Below are 20,456 nucleotides of genomic sequence, written 5' to 3'. Positions count from 1 at the left end.
TCTCTCAAAATGTTAAGAAAAAAGAGGAAAAAAGATCACTTCAAGCTGTTTTATCATAATGGGCTTAACCTTTGTCTTATTTTTTAATATTTACAGTTTTTTTCAGCTGCAGAATTTGATCAGCACCTCAAAGGAACTCACCATTAATATAATGTGTAGCATACTGGAGCTGATGAGGTAGTGGGCTTATTTCACAATTCCAAACCCCCACCTGCTGCTAAAATCTATAGCTCTTTCCTTGATGCTGCAGTGTCCGTCTACCCCAGCACCTGCCACATTTCACTTAAGTAATTGTTTGAAAATTAAAGGTTACCCACCCTCCTGTGAAAGTTGGTGGAGACTCGTTCCAAAATCAGCAGCTTTTCCCCTTCCTGAAATAAATTTGGGGGTTATAAAACTGTGTCCAAAGTCATCACAAACCTGTGCTGGATTATGAGTCGCATTGTCACTTACGGTGTGCCTGAGCTTTTGTTTGGCTAATATGGACAAAGGAGTCTGCTTCACATGATGTAAGAAGTGTTTGCCCTAAGAAGAACAGAGGTCCTCTTGAACCAATTAGGCAAAAATAACAGCTGGGCTACCCACTAATAAGGAAGGTGCTGCTAAACCTCTTTTCATTGTGAGAAGAAATAAATCTTTTAAGGCTTACTCCCTTGCATTTTTATAGAGAGCAATTCTTTGAAAAATTCAGCAATCCAGCTGGGTGATATGTGCAGGAAGACTGTGAAGAAGATAAAGAAACTTTTAAAAATAAAAAATGGTATTATAGCTGTTAGATTTGGCAATTATAAATGTTTCATTGAAGATTTCAGTATTTAGAGAAAGTTTTACTGTTTAAATTGTTAAGAACATGGAGTTTGGGGCTAGCACAACAGGCAGTCTTGCACAAGTTCCTTGTACTTGTTCTGCAAGAGGACATTCCTTCCTGGAGCAAATCTCTTCTGATATCTTCTTTAAAGGAAGGCAGCCCACATATATTTTTAGTAAGTCTGAGAGAAAAGCAGGAAGAGGAGGTCACAGAGGATTGGGACAGGTAATGCTCACTTTATGGCCTTACTTCTTCTGTGAAAATATCCCCATCCTGGCCGAGCACCTACTTAGGTAGGGAGTGCACCTATGTTGCCCTGGCAGATTAACCCTTCCTGAGGAAGACCTCTTAGCACCTTAAGGGGGATGATTTGGAACTGGTCACGCACAAAGAAAGGAAGAAATATCTAGAATTCCAGGGTGGGTGCTACATATTGTGATTTACTGATTATTTAAAATTTTTTTGTATATGTTAGTGGCAAGCTATCTTTATCATCCAGAGAGGAACACATCTTCCCTGTGACTTCATCCTGGATCTGTGGAGGAGGATAGTTACGGAGCAGAGCAAGTTTGACAGCACTTCTGTGCATCTGAGATGTGTTCTCTTGGTAGTATCCCATATTATTTGGGGAAGAAGGACAGATTTTTTCCATACTCCTTACTGACCAATTTTTTTTTTGTCTTAAGTTTATTGAATATGACCCCCTTTCAACAGCTTTTTGCTGTTATTATCTAAACATAAGTAATTTTCCTATATGATAGAATTACAGAAGATTTGATGTGTCAACAAGCAGTTAACTGAGCTGAATAGTTCAGCATTGAGTTAGCTGATCTCTCAAAGGTGTGTCCTCTTCTGAGGTACTGTGAAGTGTGGGAAAAGGCTTTCTGAGCAGAAGACAAAAGTATTGCTAGTTTTCCAGATGCCCCTGCTGTACTTTGTGGAAGTGCTGCCTCTTTGTGTTTTTCATTCAAATCAGTGCACTATGGGCAAACAATCAGCCAAGTCACAGATGAACTCAATGGCACAATTATTCCAATATTTGCTGTTTTCCTCTATCAAACCCTCAAAATCATTTGAACATTGTTAGGAATATCTGTCTTTGTAAATATATTGTAACTGAGCTGTCTTTAGAGATATAAATTAAAGAATAAATTTTAAATCATTGGCTGCTGTCCTAATGTCCTGGCTTCCTGTTACTTTGGTCAGCGGGTGGCCTGGTCAGCCTTTCCAAAGCCAATTTTCATTTTAAGATATTTTTATTTCTTTGAAATAGGCAAAGCCTTTAGAAAATGAGGGAGCAGCCTGCTTGTGCTTGTGTGTGGGGATGAAGGCTTATATGTGCAACAAAGTAGCTGTAGAGTTTTTGTATTCTATTTGCGGGAATAGTAAACAGAGCATCTAAAATAACCACTTGCACATTGCAACAAACACATCATCATTTGCTTAAAAAGAGTTATAATTACAGTTGACGAAGCATGGACACCATAAAAAATGCATTAGTTTGGCTTGACACATTAATTACCTGTTTTTGCAGATGTTTTTATATATTGTTGTGTGAACAGTTTACAAAATAATTACAGGAAAGTCATATGGAAAATAAACTAAGTGGGTGGTTTCTCGCCTTAATATTTTCATTCATGTGAATCTGTGTGAGGCACAGCTGCTCTGTAGCAAATGCAGAGGGAGAGAGAGAGATGGGGAATCTTGAGGGGTTTTTATTCTAAGGTTTCTATGATCAGCCTTGCTGCACTTTTATATCTTGCTTTAGCAGTGTACTTTTAAAAAGTGTAAAATGACATTGGTGATTTAATCCCAGTGATCAGGAGGGGGGAGAAGCTTTGATCCTGATCAGATGAAACATAAATCTTCTAGTATCTAGGAAAATAAATGAAAAATCAATATTATTTTAAGCAGGATGATCTTTTATGAGCAGTTGTAAAGATTCATCAAAGGCTTTGACACAGTTTAAACATTTCCTGTTTGCTGCCATTTAAAGAAAAATGCCTTTCAAGTTTAAGTTGTAATTAGAGAGATACCTCTTTAGATTATTGTGGGCTAACTACATGGAAATAAGAGCTCAATATGCTCACACAATATTTAAATCAAAAGTTCTTAACTAGGAATAAATGATTATTCCTAATTTATTATAAAATAAAATTGGTGCTTTTGAAAATACACATTTTTGCATAACTAAAACCAGTATTTCATGGCAAAATGTAACATTGCATAAAAAAATGCATGAAGTCTGAATCGCAGCTTTGACATCTGTCAGATACAAGGATTTATTCTAGTACTGTGTTTTAGTGATTTATTTGGTTTTAAGTGAACAGTTCTATGACCTCGAATTTGGCGTAAATGCTTAAGATTATTTTTAGCTTAATGGGGTCTTTATTGTTACTGTCTGTGTTTGAGGCTTTTTAAGTAGCATTTATTTGTTTATTAAATTTATATCCTGTATTTATTTGCAGATTTTTGTGAGATATTGGCTGTTTAAATGGGAATTTGTATTGCAGTGTAGTTTTTTTACATTTTCTTGGTTAAACTAATGCAAAAAAATAAAAAGCCAAAATCCTATTTCCATAAACCTAATTCTCAATCATCCACCTGTTAAAGTATTCAGAGACTGAACTGTTAATGATCTCATCCACAAATACGATGCAAGAACTTGTTGAATAAATGTTGTTTTGTGGGTCCACGCCCTTTTTTATGGCTGAAGATTTTAATGAGGGAACAGTTTGCAAAGGTTATTTAACAAATTACTTGGGAAGGAGAAGTAGGAGGAAAACGGAAATTAATGTCTTGTGAAAGTAGGGAGAACAAAGACAGCTCTAAGGGGACATCCTAGCTGGTTTGTGTTAATTACTGTAAAATTACTGAAGCATTGGAAAAAAGCAATAAACATCCAAACTAAATACACATAACTAACAATTAAGCAGTAAGCTTGACTTTTATGATAGCCTTAGACACTAACCTAGCAGTTTTCTTCCAGCCTGCTTGGAGGAAATGCTGGCTGAAGAGTTCATTGTTGCTGTGCAGGTGTCTTGTATTCTCTGAGTGGCTGCTGCTTCGTGTGTCTGAGAGAACGTAGGTGCTCACCAGTGCATCAGCATGAGGAGGTGTTGTGGTGCTGTAACACTACGTGCACAGATGAAAGCAAGAGAGTTACTCATGCTTTAGCAAATTGCAACACACACTTATAAAAAAAAATACTGTGTATCTGCTCTCTTTTGGTAATGCCAACTTCAAGTTCAAAGAGTTGAGTGATGTTATTTTTTTTTTAATCCTAGATGGGAGTAAGACTGGCAGTCCCATCAAGGGAACTTCTTACCAAGATTACCCTAGGTCTTTTAAATGAGAGAAGTTACTGAGATACTGATATATATCCATGATACTGTATGCTGAAAGTGCACTGAATTTCTAACTATCCCAAACCAAGTGTAGACAAAGGTTTTTCCAGAGCAGTCTGCATCCATATCCAAGGAGGTGACAATGACTTTTCCCTCCTGCTTTGAGGTGGATAGTAAAATTTACAAGAGATCACTTACCAGAGAACTTGGAGTAGACCCAAAGTCTCTTCTGCTCACTCTTGTTGGAGTCTGGGTGTGATGGTTCTGTGTGTTTAGGTAGTCTCTAGTTGTGATATGAAAGGGAGTCTCTATTTTACAACAATCCACCTTGACCCCTACCTTTAATTCTGCCCTTGAAAATCTCACAATGTTTTACACAGTGACATAATTGCCCCCTGAAAACCTCCTGCAGTAATTTCTGAATGCAAGCATTCACACAGTAAGTTCTCTGTCAGAAATTTCTGTAATAAGCTTGCTCTTTTTTATGAGACTCATTCTTGATAACCCACAATAATCCTGTTTTTTTTCTTATCAGTTACAAAGTTTCTGGTTAAACTCCTTCAAGGTTACGCTCGGGTTCCTTTCATGACCCGTTGATCAGTGTCTTATGAGTTCCAGTCTTCGTTATTGTCTGTTATCTGCCGTTGGTTGGGGTTTGTGTATTTGTGTGTTTAATTTATTGCCCCTCCTGTTCCTTGCCTTGTCTTTCATGTGGGATAGCTGTTGGGCAGATATCCTTGCAGTTCCTTGCCCTGTTTGAGCATTGGTTTGAGAGGTGCTGGCTTGCACCTGGCAGTGCAGAGCCCATCACAGTCAAGGCTTTGTTTCTGCAAGTCTTGGATGGCCTCAGTTAGGGCTGGGAGAGTCTGCCAGAGCCATATAAAGTCTCTGCTGTCCTTCAGTCTTCTTCTGGGACAGTTGTCTCTTTTTTTCAGCATAGTAATCTCATTTCTCTACTGTAACAATTGTATCTCACAGTCCCTTATCTGTGCTTGGTGGTTGGCTGGTTGGGTGTTGCCATCACAAATTGAGTCTGTTACAGCAATATTGCTCAGGATGGGAATGCCTAAACATAAACTGAAAGCTTTAGAGTGAATCCAGAGTTAGTGTGATGTCATGGGGTTCTCACCAAGAGTCTGGGTACATTAGAAATAATACAGTGGTCATTTAGCCATCTAAAAGTGAAGTAGTTGGTGCAAGTGCTTATTCCTTTCTCCCCGTGTTACCCCAAGCCAGGAGGCAGGGAATATCTAGCACTGGAAAGCTGTAAGCAGGAGTTCTTAGTGTTTCCTCAGTTGCCTTCATGCTTTTAATAGCATTTGTAGACTTCATGTATAATTAGGAGAGTCCATACTGGAAACCTGAGGAAGAAAATAAGTTTGTTGTTTTGTTGTAAACATCTTATTCTGTCTTTCCTAATTGATTTTGCTTTTTGGAATACAGCATTTGGATCAGTGGTTTCTTTCAGTTCTTACTTATGTTACCATAGGAACAAATACCAAATCACAGAAATATTAGGAAAGGCTTTATTTACCTTAGTCTATAGCAAGGCTTAATTTGCTATTTTTGTGGAACTCTGGGATTGCAGTACTGGATTTTTAGAAGATGCATATCTTTAGGTTTGGTTATGAATAACCCAAAGGAAATCAAAAAGGTAGACTCAAAGTAGTCATGCTTTGATTATCTAGTACCTCTCTCTGTATAGAAAACATAACTTCTTTTTTCTCCATTGAGGTGAATCAAGTCCAACTCGTCGAGAAGCAGTGAAAAGGAAGACTGCAGAATACCTTATGCGTGCTGAAAAAATTTCCAGTCTCTACCACAAAACCTCAGAAGATGCATCTATTTCTATGGTAGGCTTTAATTAATTTTTTTCTGAACCAGAATTTGGTATAATTAAGTAGCAAAGCATATTCAAGCTTAAGGTTCAAAAACTATCTAGAATTTCTCTTTTGGGAGGCCTCAGGAGTATTTTGATGTTGTGTTTCTGTTAAGCTGCCGTTCTTTCTGATTCTTCATTATGTCACGAGGAGTGCTTGGTTTAATACAGGACAGCTTTTCACATGCTTTCCTACTGCTCATGGTTGATGATGTAGACATTTTTCATCATGCTGGAGAATCTAAAGGTAAAGCAGAAAACCTCACTGGAATGTAACGTTTCGTATGACTTTTCTATGAGAATGCTGGTCGGTCCTGTAGGGAGTGAGAAACCTGTTGGTTTCTGTAGCCTAGCACATCGTGATGTATCAGAAGGAAGTGAGTCAAGCACAGGGTAGAGAGGATCAGAATAGTTTTCCACAGAACAAGTACTCAATAGAGCAAAGGTTCTTCCTCATCCTTTCAGATGTCTCTCTTGGATATGCTTGTGGGACCAGCTCCTTGATTTTTGAGAAGTTTCTGTGCTAATTCCCACTTTCTTGAGCAGAATACCCTTATCTGTACTTGTACAAAAGACAAACAAAGCTTGTTCTAAGATACCCTCAATAAATGTCTACCTTGCCCTTCCTTAAACAGTTCCTTTGGGATTTTTCTGTTTTTACTTTAGGCTTTTACTGCAGTCATGCTAAACTGTGTTATTGTTGATGACTGCCCTATTGCAGTAAGTATAAAAGCTACGAACTTCCCGACTCTCTAATATCAAGGGATAACAAAAGGGTTAGAAGATTATTGCTTCTTACTTTGCACAGATCTAAAAATGCTTTAAGGAGACAACTGCTGCAAAAATTGGAACCCTTCTAAAAGGTGTCTGTCTAATAAGTAAATCTAAAAAGCAAAGACACTGATTTTTTAAGGCTAGATTTTTTTCATGTTGAGAGCCCACAAGTACATTTTGAGGATGTTCCAAATGGGATATATTTTGTGAGGCTTGGAGTCTTGCTGTTGCTATGAACTGTACTTTGAACAATTTAATATTTTGGACAGATATGAACTCCTACTAGGTATTCTTTCTTTGGGTCAAACACCCCTGAAAATGGGGAAGAAACTATATTGAATGGAATCCTCAGTGTGTTTGGAAACTGAAGAACAAGAGGAAAAAAAGCCACGAACAACCTATTTTTGCCTTTTTATAAGTTTAAAAACTAACTGTGCTGGGGAAGGAGGAAGAAATAGGTTGCATTTTTCTATGTGAACTTGAGAGGTAAAGTATTTCCTCTTTTATGCTGTACTGAATAAGACATATGCCTTCTTTGCAGATCCAAAGAAAAGCAGATTTAATTGGGATAAGACAAGGAAAAAAACAGAATAAAAAACCATTCTCCTTCTGTGAGGAAACTCAAAATTGACAAATTATGGCAAATCTTGTTTTGCTCAGTGTTGCACCTGGCTGATTATCCTGTTTACAAAAAAAGGCCATGTAGCCATGATTTAGCCTTGTTTTTGTCCTAAGTTTTTACACGTATTCTGCTGCTCTTCAAAATGCATAAATTTTACTTTTATGTTAGAGCTTTGGAATTTGCTGATACTGAGGGCAGATGGTGCTTATGGGTCATGATGGTTGTGGTGAGGAACAGCTTTTCTCTGAGTTCATAGCTAAAAGTTAACTGGGAGTTAACTCTCAAAGTTATTGTAGGGGTAGTGGTAGGGACCACAAAGAATTGGCATGCTCTGGCTTAGTGTCTTAAGGAAAATGAGGAATGTGACCCTTCCCACATGTTGGCTGCTGAGCAGACCTGAATTCTTGCACCTTAGTTACTGCTTATTATTTTTACTACCCAAGATAATTTATATTGGAGTTTGGATGAGTTATTCCATCCCATATGGACAGTGATGAGTGCACTGAAACAACCTGCATCTATATACAGAGGGGTTCTTGGGAGATACCAGTGGAAACTTGCAGATACTTTGTGTCCTTCTCCTAAAGACATTAAGTCCTTTGTAGGTAAGGTCAGTGCAGTGCCTGGGCCCCTGTTAGGACTGGCAGAGTGCAGTTTTGTTTTGGGGAGCCTGGTTCAGTGCAGGGAATGTCATGGCCAGTGGGGGTGTTGAGATCATTTGCACCTTGGAGGAAGAGGTCTGGCTAGTAAGTGAGCGTGGGCACTTAAGGCAAAGCGTTCTTGTTCATGACCTGGTGTCACAGGGCAGAACTGCTTTGTCGCCTGCGTCTGCTGTAGGTGGCTTTGTGTTTCCTACTGTGCCCTTAAAAGGAGCAGTCATGGGGATCAGCATTAGAACTAGGCTGACCTGTCCTTCTTACAGATGGAATTTTACTTCCTTCTCCTCCAGCAGGCCGGACAACTGTCCAGCGAGGGAAGGGGTAAGCTCAGGAGTGCAGGTGCAGTTACTGTCCTGCACTTCTCAGCCTACCAGATCTCCCAGAGGCTTGGGGTGCCTGCTGTGTGCTGAGCCACCTGCAGCAGTCTCAAAAGACTGTGCCCACTAAATGAGCCCCCAGCTCCCCCTTTGCCACCTGAACAGCACATGAAGGTAAAGCACAGAGGCTGGCTTTTCCCTGGGGGCCTCAGGCAGAAGGAAGCAAGCCATTCTTTCATGGCTGGAAATGCCAGGCCCTTGCCTCTTTGAAGACCAGATTTCCCTAAGAAGGCAAAAGTCTGGTATTTGAGAGCTGAGAAGCAAAATTGTCTTTGATGCCGTGGAAACCAAATAAAGAACAACAGTACTTTGTTACTTTTCAGCAGTGTAACTCTCTTAAGATAGCATCCTTAGCAGCCACCCTTCTGCTGGCAAGTGCAAGTGGTGAAGAGAGGAACACAAGAAGGTGGTGTTTGGAGAACCTTTGGCATTGTTAAAGAAAGGTTGTGGGTAGAGGGCTTACAAGAAATGTAGGGAACTGACACAACTGTGACCTTGAGCTGGGAACATATCTGAGTATCCTATAAACATTGAGAAACCCATAAGAGTAGGAGATGTGCAGACAGCTGCTGGAGCTTTTAAACAGGTATGTGGGCCTTCTGGAAAACCAGGCTGCAGCAAATGCTGTCCTTTTCTTCTTCTTCTTCCTTTGGTGTAGCACAGCAGCCTCAAGGACTGTCTCTTGGACAAGTGCTCCAGAGCGTTCTGTAAGAGCAGCACTGCGTCATTTTGCAGATTCTCAAGCTGCATTTTCTCCTCCCTTTATAAGTAGCATCTCTGGGGAGCCTCCTCCAAGCCCGAGTAGGAGCTGCAGCAACAGCCTCTGAATCACACTGGATTGACCATCAGAAAGCTGCAGTCTTGCGTAGCTGTCAGCTGCAAAGCCCAGCTCAGCTGCTTGTACAGGCTGTGGGGCCATTTTAACTTTGGTAGTTTTTATAAAGCATGTATTTTCCCTCTTTGAAATTAGTTCTGATTCTACTTATGCCTGACTTCGTATATTCAGAGTTGTTTCTTTTTGTACCATTATGAAAGCTGTTGTCTTTTAAAATGTCAATTATTTTTGATTTTCAAAGCAATTTAGTAACAAGAGGTGCATGCAAGCCTGATGCCCAAACAGAAGAAGCAGTCTTTGTGGTTTCCATAAGATACCTTCCTAAAATTCTCATTAAATGTGCATGAAAATTACATGAAGTATAAAGAAAATGCACTGCATAGTTCTGTGAGATATAAATTTAACATAAAATAAGAGATTCAGTCTCAGCTTCTAGGATCACATCCAAGGTGTGTCCCAGCATCAGGAGAGGTGCATTCCCCAACTGGTGCTCACTGAGGGCCTTCTTAAGCACACTGTAGTTCTGCCTGGTTCAGATGCAGGCAGAAATCCAACCTGGTTTTCTCCTGGTGCAGAGAGAGGAAGGAGCCAGGATGTTTGCCAGACCAGGACAGCTGGAAGCACTGTCACACCCATGAGGCAGACACCAGTGTATCTGCATCAAAACAAGGCATCTCCTTGCTGCAAGTGAAGGTCTGGCTATGCTACAGGTAGATAGTTACTAAAATTATCAGACCTCTGAATGGCATGGGGAGATCCCATTTTGATGTGCAGGTCTGCACTGGTGTTCATGAAAGTTCTCTTTTCTTATGCTGAGGTTATGTGGTGAATGGTGTCAAAGGTGGCAGCATTAGCAGTTAAATGAGCAGAGCTTTCTGGGTGCAAGAATGAAGAGGTGAAAATAAAGATCAAATATTTAATTCGAGGGAAATGCAGGGAAAACTGTGGTTGCGCTGGGAAAGCTTTGAGAGACCAGTGCAAGGGGCATCACATGGATTGCTTTGAGCAACCAAAGGACCAGGACTCCACCATTCCTCATGTTTCACAGCATCCCAGGAAGCAGAGGGGTGCAAGGAACCCCACAACAGATGCTGGGGTGCCCCCAGCCTGAGATGTACACATGGTGTGATTCTTGGGGTTGTCCTGTGCGAGGCCAGGAGTTGGATGTGATGATCCTTGTGGGTCCCTTCCAACTCAGGATATTCTGTGATTTCCCATCAAATGGTATTTGTGTCACTGGGCTGGGGATAGTGCTCTTGCCTTAAAGGAGGTTAATATGAAGTGCCCTTTCCTTTACTGACTGGTAGAGTACTTCTCTGTCTGCCTCTGCTCTTATAACTGCTAGCAGTGATGCCAAAGCTGAGGCAAGAGCTGTGGCCATGTTCCTTGTGTAGCTTGCAAAACTAGAGCTTTCCAAAGGCAAGCAGTGGCCACAGGCTGCTCAGTCCTTGCAGGAGCATCACAACAAGCATCAATCTTTTCTACTTGAAGTTTACACATGGTAACCAGAAGGTGATGGTGGGAGAGGAACTGCTGTTGCCTGTCCTCACTCAGATAAATCCAGCAATGCAGCTCAGAGTGTAGTCTGGAAATAGAGAGGGCCTGACCACAACAGAGAAGATCCTGGGATACCTGAGTAGCATGCTGAGCATTTGGACAGGCTGCTGAAGGCCTGCTGCAGGCAGAGGTAGCCTGCCACTTTGTCCAGAATGTTTGTCTCATTTCTAAAGGCAAATGAAGCTTTTGATTTTTTTTTGTTGTTCTCCTTCCTGTATTTTTTTTTTGTTCCTCTCTTTTTTGATGAGAGTGGGGGTTTTTAGTTATTTTCCTTATTGCTGCTTAGATGCTGAGCTTGGAGTTTTACTCTATTCAGAGGAGCAGGCTCTTTCATAGAGTGCTTAATTGCTGTAGTTTTGGGAATTGTTCTGGGAATTTAGAGTTTGTTTCCAGCCTGCTTCACAACAGAATGTGATGCCTCCACATCACTGGGCTCTTCTATTAGACTTTGAAACAGTGAAACCAAAGTACTGTAAAGAGCAAAACCGATGAAAATGGAGAGCCTGCTGGGAGCTGTGGAGATGTGGATGTGATTGTAAATCCTTTTAAGGTAAGAAGTGATGTTAGAGCACATATATAAAAAACAGTGTGTGTACACAGTATTACTGACTGTGCCACCACTGGTCACATTTTAGAGGACCTAAAATAAATATACTGGCTCTTTGGATAGGATGCATGAAGAAATCTGATTGTATAGCATTATTAGACAACTATTAACTTCTGTTGAGTTGTATGAACTTAATTTATGGTTGAAATGTTATTCATAAGAGAAAATTTTAAAAGCGTGATTATTGAGGAATGATTATAAAATGTAATAGCAAGCAGATAGGAGTGAAAGTCTTTTATAATAGTCTAGAGGATTAGGAAATATTCTCTTCCTTTAAATGTATTCCTTAGAATGCTTTTGAAATCTTGTCAGGAATAAACTGTGTTAGCACAACTCTTTGTTTCAAAGGAAGTATTTCATTATTGCAGAAAAATTGCACACTCTCAAAATACTTTCAACAGCTTGCTGGAATGTGGAACTGAAATGAGGTTTGGAGAAAAAAGTTCATGTAGAGTTTTCTTTTTTTGTTTTTCTTCCTGTTAAAGCCTTTAGTTTTAGATTCTAGAATCTGGGCTGTTTTAACTGCTGTTGGTACTCCTGCTTGGCAGGGTTTATGTGACAAAACTATTACCAGACCCAGACAAATAAATGAAGATAACTAATCAACTCCTAAACACTGAGCACAGAAAAACACTCTTTTCTCCAAGCTTTTTGAACATGTGTTTATGGCCCTTTTGGATTTTGTGGGCAATGAGTACTTAAATAAGTACTGATTTTTAGGAAGGAATTTGGAAGGAGAGAATGCTTTTGACTGGCAACATGAATGGGCTCAGTTTTGGGGAAGGCTTTGAGGAGTTGCTTTAGGAGTTGCTTTAGCCTTTGAGGATAGCACAGCAAGGATGTCTGAGGAAGAAAAAATAGGGGGACAGGAAATGGCTCTGCCTAGATCAGGACCTTGGAGTTTCTCATCACAAGGGAAAAAATTTTGATTTTTCCTGATAGTTAAGCATTTAATCTACAGCATATTTGCTTACCAGCCATTTTCCTTTGTGACATAATTGTTAAATATTGCCTCAGAATGTTGACAAATTAGAAAAACAGCTTTTTCCTCTTGAAAGTCTAGAAATCAAGGAGTTTCACCTTCCTCTTTCTTTGCACCTTTGTGTGATAGAAATGTACATGGGGAGGCCAGATTATGCTTGAAAGGAGTTTGGCATTCAGCAGCTCTGAAATGAAGTTACCTTATTTGTGAGGAAGACATACAGGTCTGTGGTTCTAGTAGAAGCTACATGTTGAATTTTTGGAGGAAGATCTAATGAATTCTCTCAGCTGGCAACTAGAAACTGCTGAAAATGTTTGTTCACATGCCAGAGGTATATGGGATGCTTTAGAGGTTGATCTTTGTCCCAAAAGACTTCCAGTTGAAACGTCGTTCCCCCCTCTGACGTGGAAGCTTTGAGTTTGCTCTGAGAAACTACGAACCACAGTATGGACAAGCATCTATGTGTATTAGCGAATTAATTACTTGAATAATTAGCACCTGCCAATTTTCTTGCTGTGGTGTTAATTTCTAGATTAATGATACATAGCTAGCTATGTTTCTCTAAGGCAGCTTTAGGAGTCATTTCTGTTGTGCACCTTATTATTAAAATGATTTCATAAAGCTCACCAGAGAGCAAGAGAACCCTGTTTATAATTCTATATTTTATGTTCTTCAGACTTAAAAAGCCTCTAATTTGCTTTCTCCTCCTCAGTGATCTCTGAATTATTTTATACCCTGAATACCTGTAAGGCTTTGATTGATTATTATTATGTGGTAAGAACTGAGTAATCAATTGCTGGGTTCCATTAAGCGTAGAAAAGATAAAAATTCATTGCATTTTTCTTTTTAAAATTTTGTTTTCAGTGTTATGTCGACTTTTATTTACTTGCAAGTTGGTTTTTTTTTCCCCCCGCTAAGGACAAACAGAAAACTTCTCCTTTCATCTTCAGTCTCTCTGATTTATGATAAATTTAGTTTCCTTCGGCCTGGCATTTGCTTCAGCAGGCAGTCTTCCTTCAAGTACCACCCTGATTGATGTATAATCTTTGATATCTTCCATTAGCCTCCAGGATCACTAAGTTCAAGGCCCTCTTGGAACCTAAGGAGCCCTGCCGAGGAACTGAAGACCTTCAGAGTCCTTGGGGTGATTGACAAGGTAATTCTTCAGTGTCTCTTCAAGAATTCAGTCATAAATCGACTGCATGCTGACATTTTGTCTTTGAAGCTGTGGATCTTAAGGATATGAAACAAAAGGGGAAAATGACTCAAATGCATCTGCACTTTAAAATAACAAAAGTAGAATAAAAAAAGGCTTTTATCTAAGCAATTCATGTAAGGTCATGCAAAATGTATTTGAGCTAAAGGATAAGGTACATGTTTGGTAGCATTCGATGGGATGAGGCCTGTTTTTCAAAAATGGAATCACAGTTGCCGTTCTGGGGTAAGGACAAGTGGACGTGTTTTCACTTGAACAATCTGGTAGATACTTGAAATATAGAAGGGTAGAAATTCTTACTTTTGAACTCTTTACTTGAAATGGGAACTGGGGACACGCACGATTGTTCTCCTTCCCTGAGAATTCAGAATTGAAATCCCTTGCCAAGACAGAGATTCAGCAATGAAGCCAAGCTTATTTTTGAGTCATGCAAATAATGTCTTCCAAAATCCCAGGATAATACCCGTCTGTAAACACTAAAGGACCATACTGATCTTTTTGCAAGCCTAATTAAGAGACCAGAAGAATTGTTAGGTTGTTTTGATAATGCTGATCAGTTACCACCTTACCAAATACTTTTAAGATGATGCATTATTCAGCAGTGTGACAGTGGCTAATGCAGACTGTAACGGCTCGTTTCCTTTTTGCTGTGCCAAATCCCTTGTGCCTTTTGATAGTTCCTTATGTAGTCCCTGGTTTGTGCATGAGCTACTCATGCACGGTCAATTTATGCATTTGTAACGTGCATCAAAAACCTGTGGCTCATCCCTTGAGGTCTGTATTTCTTGGTTTCTTTTTCTTGTTGGACTGAACCTGGCTATTGGGACTGGTTTTTGTTTTTCTTTTCCTGTTTCGTTGTAACTGTGTGCATAAGTTGATAACTTCTCCTCAGAGGGTTGTATATATTAGGTATTATGGTTGTTTTTATAGCATACAATGTTTTCTAAGCTCTGACTTCATATTCATTGTATCTTCTTGCCTCAGTTTTAAGTACAGAATTTAGCCTGTATACCACTCTGTACACATATCAGAGAGACGTGTTGGAAAGACCACCTATCTGTAGCGCCTGTTAGTAGGTGCTAATTAAATTAGTGCAGTAGGCATGGTTTCTGTGAACTAGTCTGACAGAGTGAGCCTGCAAAAGTGCTGGAAATGGATCAAGAAAGACTTTTTTGGTATCTCCATTCTTGTGTAATGATAATGATCAGCTACTGGAAAAGATTAGAATGAAACTTTTGGAGTCTTTGGTGGTGCTGGATCTCCTTAGCTCTCTCTGAGCAGTTTCAGTAAGTGTCCCAGGTGTGAGCTGAACATGTCCAGATCTTTGAATCAGGGTTCTAATGATGGTAAAAATGCAAGATTCCCAGAGTTGGAGATGTGTGCAAGGAGTAGCAGGCCTGTGCATACAGCTGGAATGCTCCTGTGTAAACAGTATCCTGGGGCTCAGAGTTCATGTTTAATTATTATGTAGAAAAGCGAGCAGGATTCTTTCAGATGTCTTTGTACTCTGCGTTCCTACTTCCAGATTCTCTTGTCACAATCTTAGCCTTATTCTGAGTATGCTGCTTTTGATCATTATTTCTAGGTGTTTGTAAAGTTGTGAGGCAAATGAAAACCTGCTCTATGCCTGGAGAATATTTTATTTGGTTTTATAATGCATACACAAAATGCATGTGAATGTGAAGCAGAAGTGTGCACATGTATCTGTGGGCTGGAGGTGATGTCCCTGCCTTTGGTTTAAAGCACCATCTCTCTTCCTTCCTCACCATCACTGTCATTTCACTCCTTCTCTGCTTCCATATGCCCTAAAGCTCACATCATGGAGAAATCCAATCAGTGTGTAAGTATCCTTGCTGGACCCAAGCAGATGACAGAGCGTGCTTGTTCCTGAAAATGGATTTTGATTTTCAGGGCCAGCATTGAAGATGCCATGCTTTTGGGCACAGGGCTGTAGCTGTAACTGTTCAGCGCCATGCAGAGTTTTGCCTGAAAATAATCTCCCATTCTAACCCTAAGGTAGCTGCTTTGGTTTCAGCAGAAAATGGGTGTGTGAGTAGTAATGAGCCTCTGGCATTGTAACTGCTGGCTTGACTAACCCTGTGCAAGACTGGCTTGAACACACTGACTTAAAAATGGTGTTGGTTGGTCTGCAGACTTGTCCTCCCACTGCTGAAACCCAGAGTGGTGTCTGCCTGCTGCAGTGCTGCCTCGACAAAACCAGCTGTTAACCTTCCCTCATTCAAATGCTGAAAGGTTCAGTGCTTTCCCTTAGAGTAATGTCACTCTTTGTTCTTCTTTTGAAGCCTCTTGAAGTGTTTTGAATTGGCTTCATTTTCACAGACAAAATGCTTGTTGCTACCTGAAACTCTGGGTTTTTCAAACTATTTTAGACTAGGCAGAATGATTAGATATTTAATTTTAGCCTAGTTTATTCCCAATGTGCAATCTTTCTTTCCCTGTCTGCCCTTTCACCTTCCTTGTCACCTGAATAATTTTTGTTGCCTTGACCCTTTTCTGCTAAATCTGAGAGAGTTAGAGATCTTAGCATTTTTAAACTCCTTGAATTATTGTGAAAATTCAGGGAAGAATGCCTGTAACCGCCTTGCCTCCCACCCTTCTGCTTTTGCTCCCATGCAGACGCTGTAGTATAAATCTGACTATTTTAGTAGACCAAAGAGGACTTAGGTTTTGCTTGAGGAAACCATTCTTTTTTCTTGAGTGCTGCTGCTGCTGTGTTTGCTGACTTCATGGTGTCAGAAGTTAATGAGGTGGTGTTTGCAGGTATTTTATATGTTTAATGTGTACAGAGCCCGCCTGTGAGTAGGTTTCTGGAATAGAGGTGTAATCTAATTGTAAAGGTGGCTTTTGGCCTGCAAACGTTGTGGAGTGTGAGATGCTGCTGTTTGGGCAGCAAAGCTCTTGTTAGTGTCAGCAGAGGTACTGCGTTGGAAACAAATACCTAAATATTGTAGCTGTTGTTATCACCAACCACAAATGATCAATAGTTTAATAAGCTCATGCACCTTAAAGTAGAAAACTTCTTTTTTGGAATAGGAAAGAGTTCTGCTTTCAAAATTTGCCTAATTAAAAATCAAGGTTGCAGGTTCTGTGCTGAGTTTCTGCCCTAGGCAAATCTCTCCTTTGAAGCTACAGCCGGCCCCTAAAGAACGACTTTGTTATGGTGCTGCTGGATACCTTCACAATGCTGTTTCAAACCCAATTTCTTATTCTTTAGAAGCCTCTGTTATTTAGATTCATTCAATTTAAAGATTCATCTTGAAAGCAGAGTGCATTAAGTAATAACTATGCCTGTGTAACCAATGGCTGTCATTTATGTCTCTTCTATGCCCTCCCCTGGTCCCCTATCAAGGCACACTGTCTGTATTGGCACTGGTGTGGCTGTGTTCAGTTCTTCCACAGCTGTCCATACGTTTGAGCTTGTTTGTTAAGCTTTATTATGAAACCTAATAAAATAATGTACTCTCATCAAGGCCTTGCTGAAATTATTTTGGGAGTTTCTGAGATAGATAACTGTTTTTAGGAAATGGAAGCAATTCTGTTAATCTTGAATATAGAGGGTTTTTTGTGTCTCCCATGCTGTTGTGAGAAGTCCTAACTCTGGTGGGTGTACATTTTGATGAAGTGACTTTAAAAATATGCAGGAGAACCAAACTAATATTATTAATTATTTATAAAGCGTGATTACTACTTGTCTGCTTAATGAGTGAAAGTGCCAAAAAGCAGAAATATGTAGAATATATGTCAGCTTCACATGCATAATCTGCAGACCCAGAGTTGAATTCAAACAGGTCATGGCTAGTTCTGATGAAATTTAATCAGAGGGGAAGGAGGAATAGGCCCTTCTTAGGGCAGCGTGTGTGTTGTTGTGCGTGAATAACAGACATAGCTAACTATATCCTGTTAGTGTTTGTTAGTAACTTAAATATTCAGCCTTTTATTGTGAGGTAAGATTAAAGACTCTTGCAGCTGTGAAACTGAGTTGACCGTGGCAGATGTTTTCTCTCCCCTGGCTCTCAGGTGCACTCTGTCAAGCATCTTTAGATCATCTTATGGATTTGAATGAGTGCCTGTGTGTGCCTAGGAGCTGTGGGGGAAAGGGAGCTGGAATGTACCTACAAACGGGGCTTAATGGAAAATAGCAGTGGCAAAAAGGTTGAAAATCTGAAACTGAGTAATAATAGTAACTATTCCTGCAAATAAACTTTTAAGGGCTGGTTTTATGTTTTGATAACTTTTTAGTTTCTTAAGTGGCTTGCCAAGTCCTACATAATCAAATCAACTACAGAATTATTGTCAAAACTGATTTCTTGACTCCCTACCTTCCTTTCCCTACTGCTGTGGGATTATTCCTAAACTACATTCAGGTTTCAAGCCCCAAGTAACAGAGCTTGCTCAACTTTAAACCTTGTCTCTCTGCCGGCTAGAAAGAGCCCTGTCCCTTCTTCCCTGCCCTCAAACACCTGTCACTTGTTTCCTGAAATCTTTCCATTTACACAAATCGGAACATTTCTGAGTGTTTGTTGTTGTAACCCTTAGCTTCTTTCTAGCTTCTTTCTTGTTTGTCTCACTATAGTAATAGTATAGTAATGCAAATTTTGCCCTTGCCTTTAGAAAAAAGAAATTACAATGCAGGCTGTACTAGATGTATCTTGTGGCCCTCACAAAGAAATAAATTATTAAGATTTTTTTTTTTTAAGCCAAAGTTATTTAAGTTTATCTTCTTAAGTTGCTTAGTACATAATTGGTGCCAGGCAATTACTCCGGGATGCCAGTGGCATTTCATGTTGTAAAATGCTTTCACTAGTAAAACCTGCCAGATATATTTTCTAGGTTAATATTTCACCATTTGTAATTTATTGGCCAGTTTCTAGTTTACTTTAAGAAAATGGACTTTCTGTTACCAACCAATTCAAAGTATTTAAAAATTCGAATTTGAATATATGCTGCTTTCTTAGTATTTTCATTATTTAAAGCTGCACCATTTGTCTTATAAGTACACTATTATTGCAGGTCATAGAATATACGGGCTGTACGTTCCTTAGAATAATGGTTTGAAAGGAGGAATAATTGCAAACTGAAGATAATTCATATTGCACAGGTACAAGGATAAGGAATAATCACATTTTTCATACATATTAGCCAAATGTAATCTCTTTCTGTAACGACAGAGGGAGACGAGTGAGAGTCCGGGTGGTGTAATCTGAAAAGTGACAAGAATAAATCTGTGTTAAGTAGATCTTTTAATCCTGGTAGCCTTGTGACAGCTGGCACAGCTGAGGAGAGCAGGAGGAATTGCACCCCTGCTCCTGCCCATCAACACAGCCATGTCCTGAGTGCAGTACCCAGCTGTATTCCAGCCCCAGCTGAGGTTTTCTTGCAGTCCCAAATACTTGTGCTTAGGATCAGGTGGATGACTTGTCTTGTTCCTTCTAATCTGTCAGTACAGCATTTTCCAACTGGTGGGGTAAACACAGGAAAAAAATCCCAGGTGATCATCTGATATAACATATTCAAGTTTGTAGGACTTCGTTAGAGTATCTGTCCTGTGATAAGGGTACATTTGTTTAGCAGATAAGGACCAGAGTGAATAGGTGGCCCACGGGTGACAATATTACATGATGTGTTTTAAGTGTAGAGCAGCACTTTAATAACAAAATGGAGCTGGTTTTAAAGTAATCCCTTGGCTGTGGTTTGTCTTGGAAACCTTTCTGCTGTCTGGTACTGCAGTAAGAGATCCTATTCCATTTTCTTTGATCAGGCACGAAGTATTTTTCACTTGTGTAAGCGAACTTAAAGTCACATTTTTGTAAGCAAATGTGTTGACGTGTTTGTTTTGATTAGTGTTAAAAGCTGCTCCAGTAAATAAAAAGCACAGGTATGTTCTGTGCTATGTCCTGAAAGAACAGAAACTAGGAAAAAAAATCAGTATTGAGATGCTGGGCAGGGGAGAAGGGGGAGAGGGGGAAAAATCCCAGAAAAGGAAGGGTAACTGGGGAAGCAGATGTCTGCAGCGGGGCAGGATTTGTGCGTTAGTGTTAAAGGCACCCGCAGAGAGCAGCGCAGTTCAGAGCAGTGCTCGGTTGTCCCAGTGCTGTCCCCCGTGACCTTGGTTGGGTGCTTGGTGGGGTGACTGCTGGTTCACCATGTTCTTTTTTTCCTGGTGACTTGCCTGTTGCCTGCCCCTGGGTCTGTGCTCCCCCTTATGCTGACTTCTGCAGTATTCCTTCAGTCTCTTATCTCAGGGCTTTGATGCATATGTTCTGAAGGTGGCCACCGTGACTTTGGGTGGCAGCAGATGGTAAACCTTCAGGCTGCCACCGGCTATACTGGTGTTAAGTTGGAAACTTAACGTTTGATGAAGAATCAGTACTGCATATGAAAGAGCTTTTACTGCAGAAATATCTTTTAATTAAAAAAAATTAGCATACCGAAACATTTGCTAATTTCTGTGCATTTATAGGATCTTAAAATTAACTGTTTTCTTAAAGCTAGACTATGGTTATTTACCAGGCAGGTTTTATTTTATTTTTCTCCAATTAATTGTACCTCCTATATTGAATTGAATTTAATTTATTTTCCTCTAAGCTGTTGGATACACTGTAAATCAAATCTAAGAAGCTAATTTTTTTAAGTAGCTGCTGTCAGCATCAGAATTAACCCTTGACTTAGGAAAAAAAAAAAGAATTCACAAGTAAGAAATCCTATTTGGAATCACAGAGGGGTATTGCTATCTGCACTTTACTGAGATGCTGTCATGCAGTGCTGCTGCGTT

At 39.8% G+C, this 20,456-nt stretch overlaps 1 protein-coding gene across 4 annotated transcripts in view; it reads left to right on the top strand.

Annotated features, from left to right (window-relative positions):
- Nucleotides 1-20,456, top strand: part of RPS6KC1 (ribosomal protein S6 kinase C1) — an 84,863-nt gene that overhangs the window by 32,206 nt on the left and 32,201 nt on the right. For all 4 annotated transcript variants that reach the window (XM_069009558.1, XM_069009557.1, XM_069009556.1 and 1 more), the window contains 2 exons: nucleotides 5,890-6,008; nucleotides 13,511-13,603. In XM_069009558.1, the coding sequence (XP_068865659.1) occupies nucleotides 5,890-6,008; nucleotides 13,511-13,603 (212 nt within the window). The remainder of the gene's footprint in view (nucleotides 1-5,889; nucleotides 6,009-13,510; nucleotides 13,604-20,456) is intronic.

Source organism: Aphelocoma coerulescens, chromosome 3, assembly GCF_041296385.1.
Source record: "Aphelocoma coerulescens isolate FSJ_1873_10779 chromosome 3, UR_Acoe_1.0, whole genome shotgun sequence".
NCBI lineage: Eukaryota > Metazoa > Chordata > Aves > Passeriformes > Corvidae > Aphelocoma > Aphelocoma coerulescens.
The sequence above is the reverse complement of the archived record's forward strand: the minus strand, read 5'-3'. Positions and strand labels throughout refer to the sequence as shown.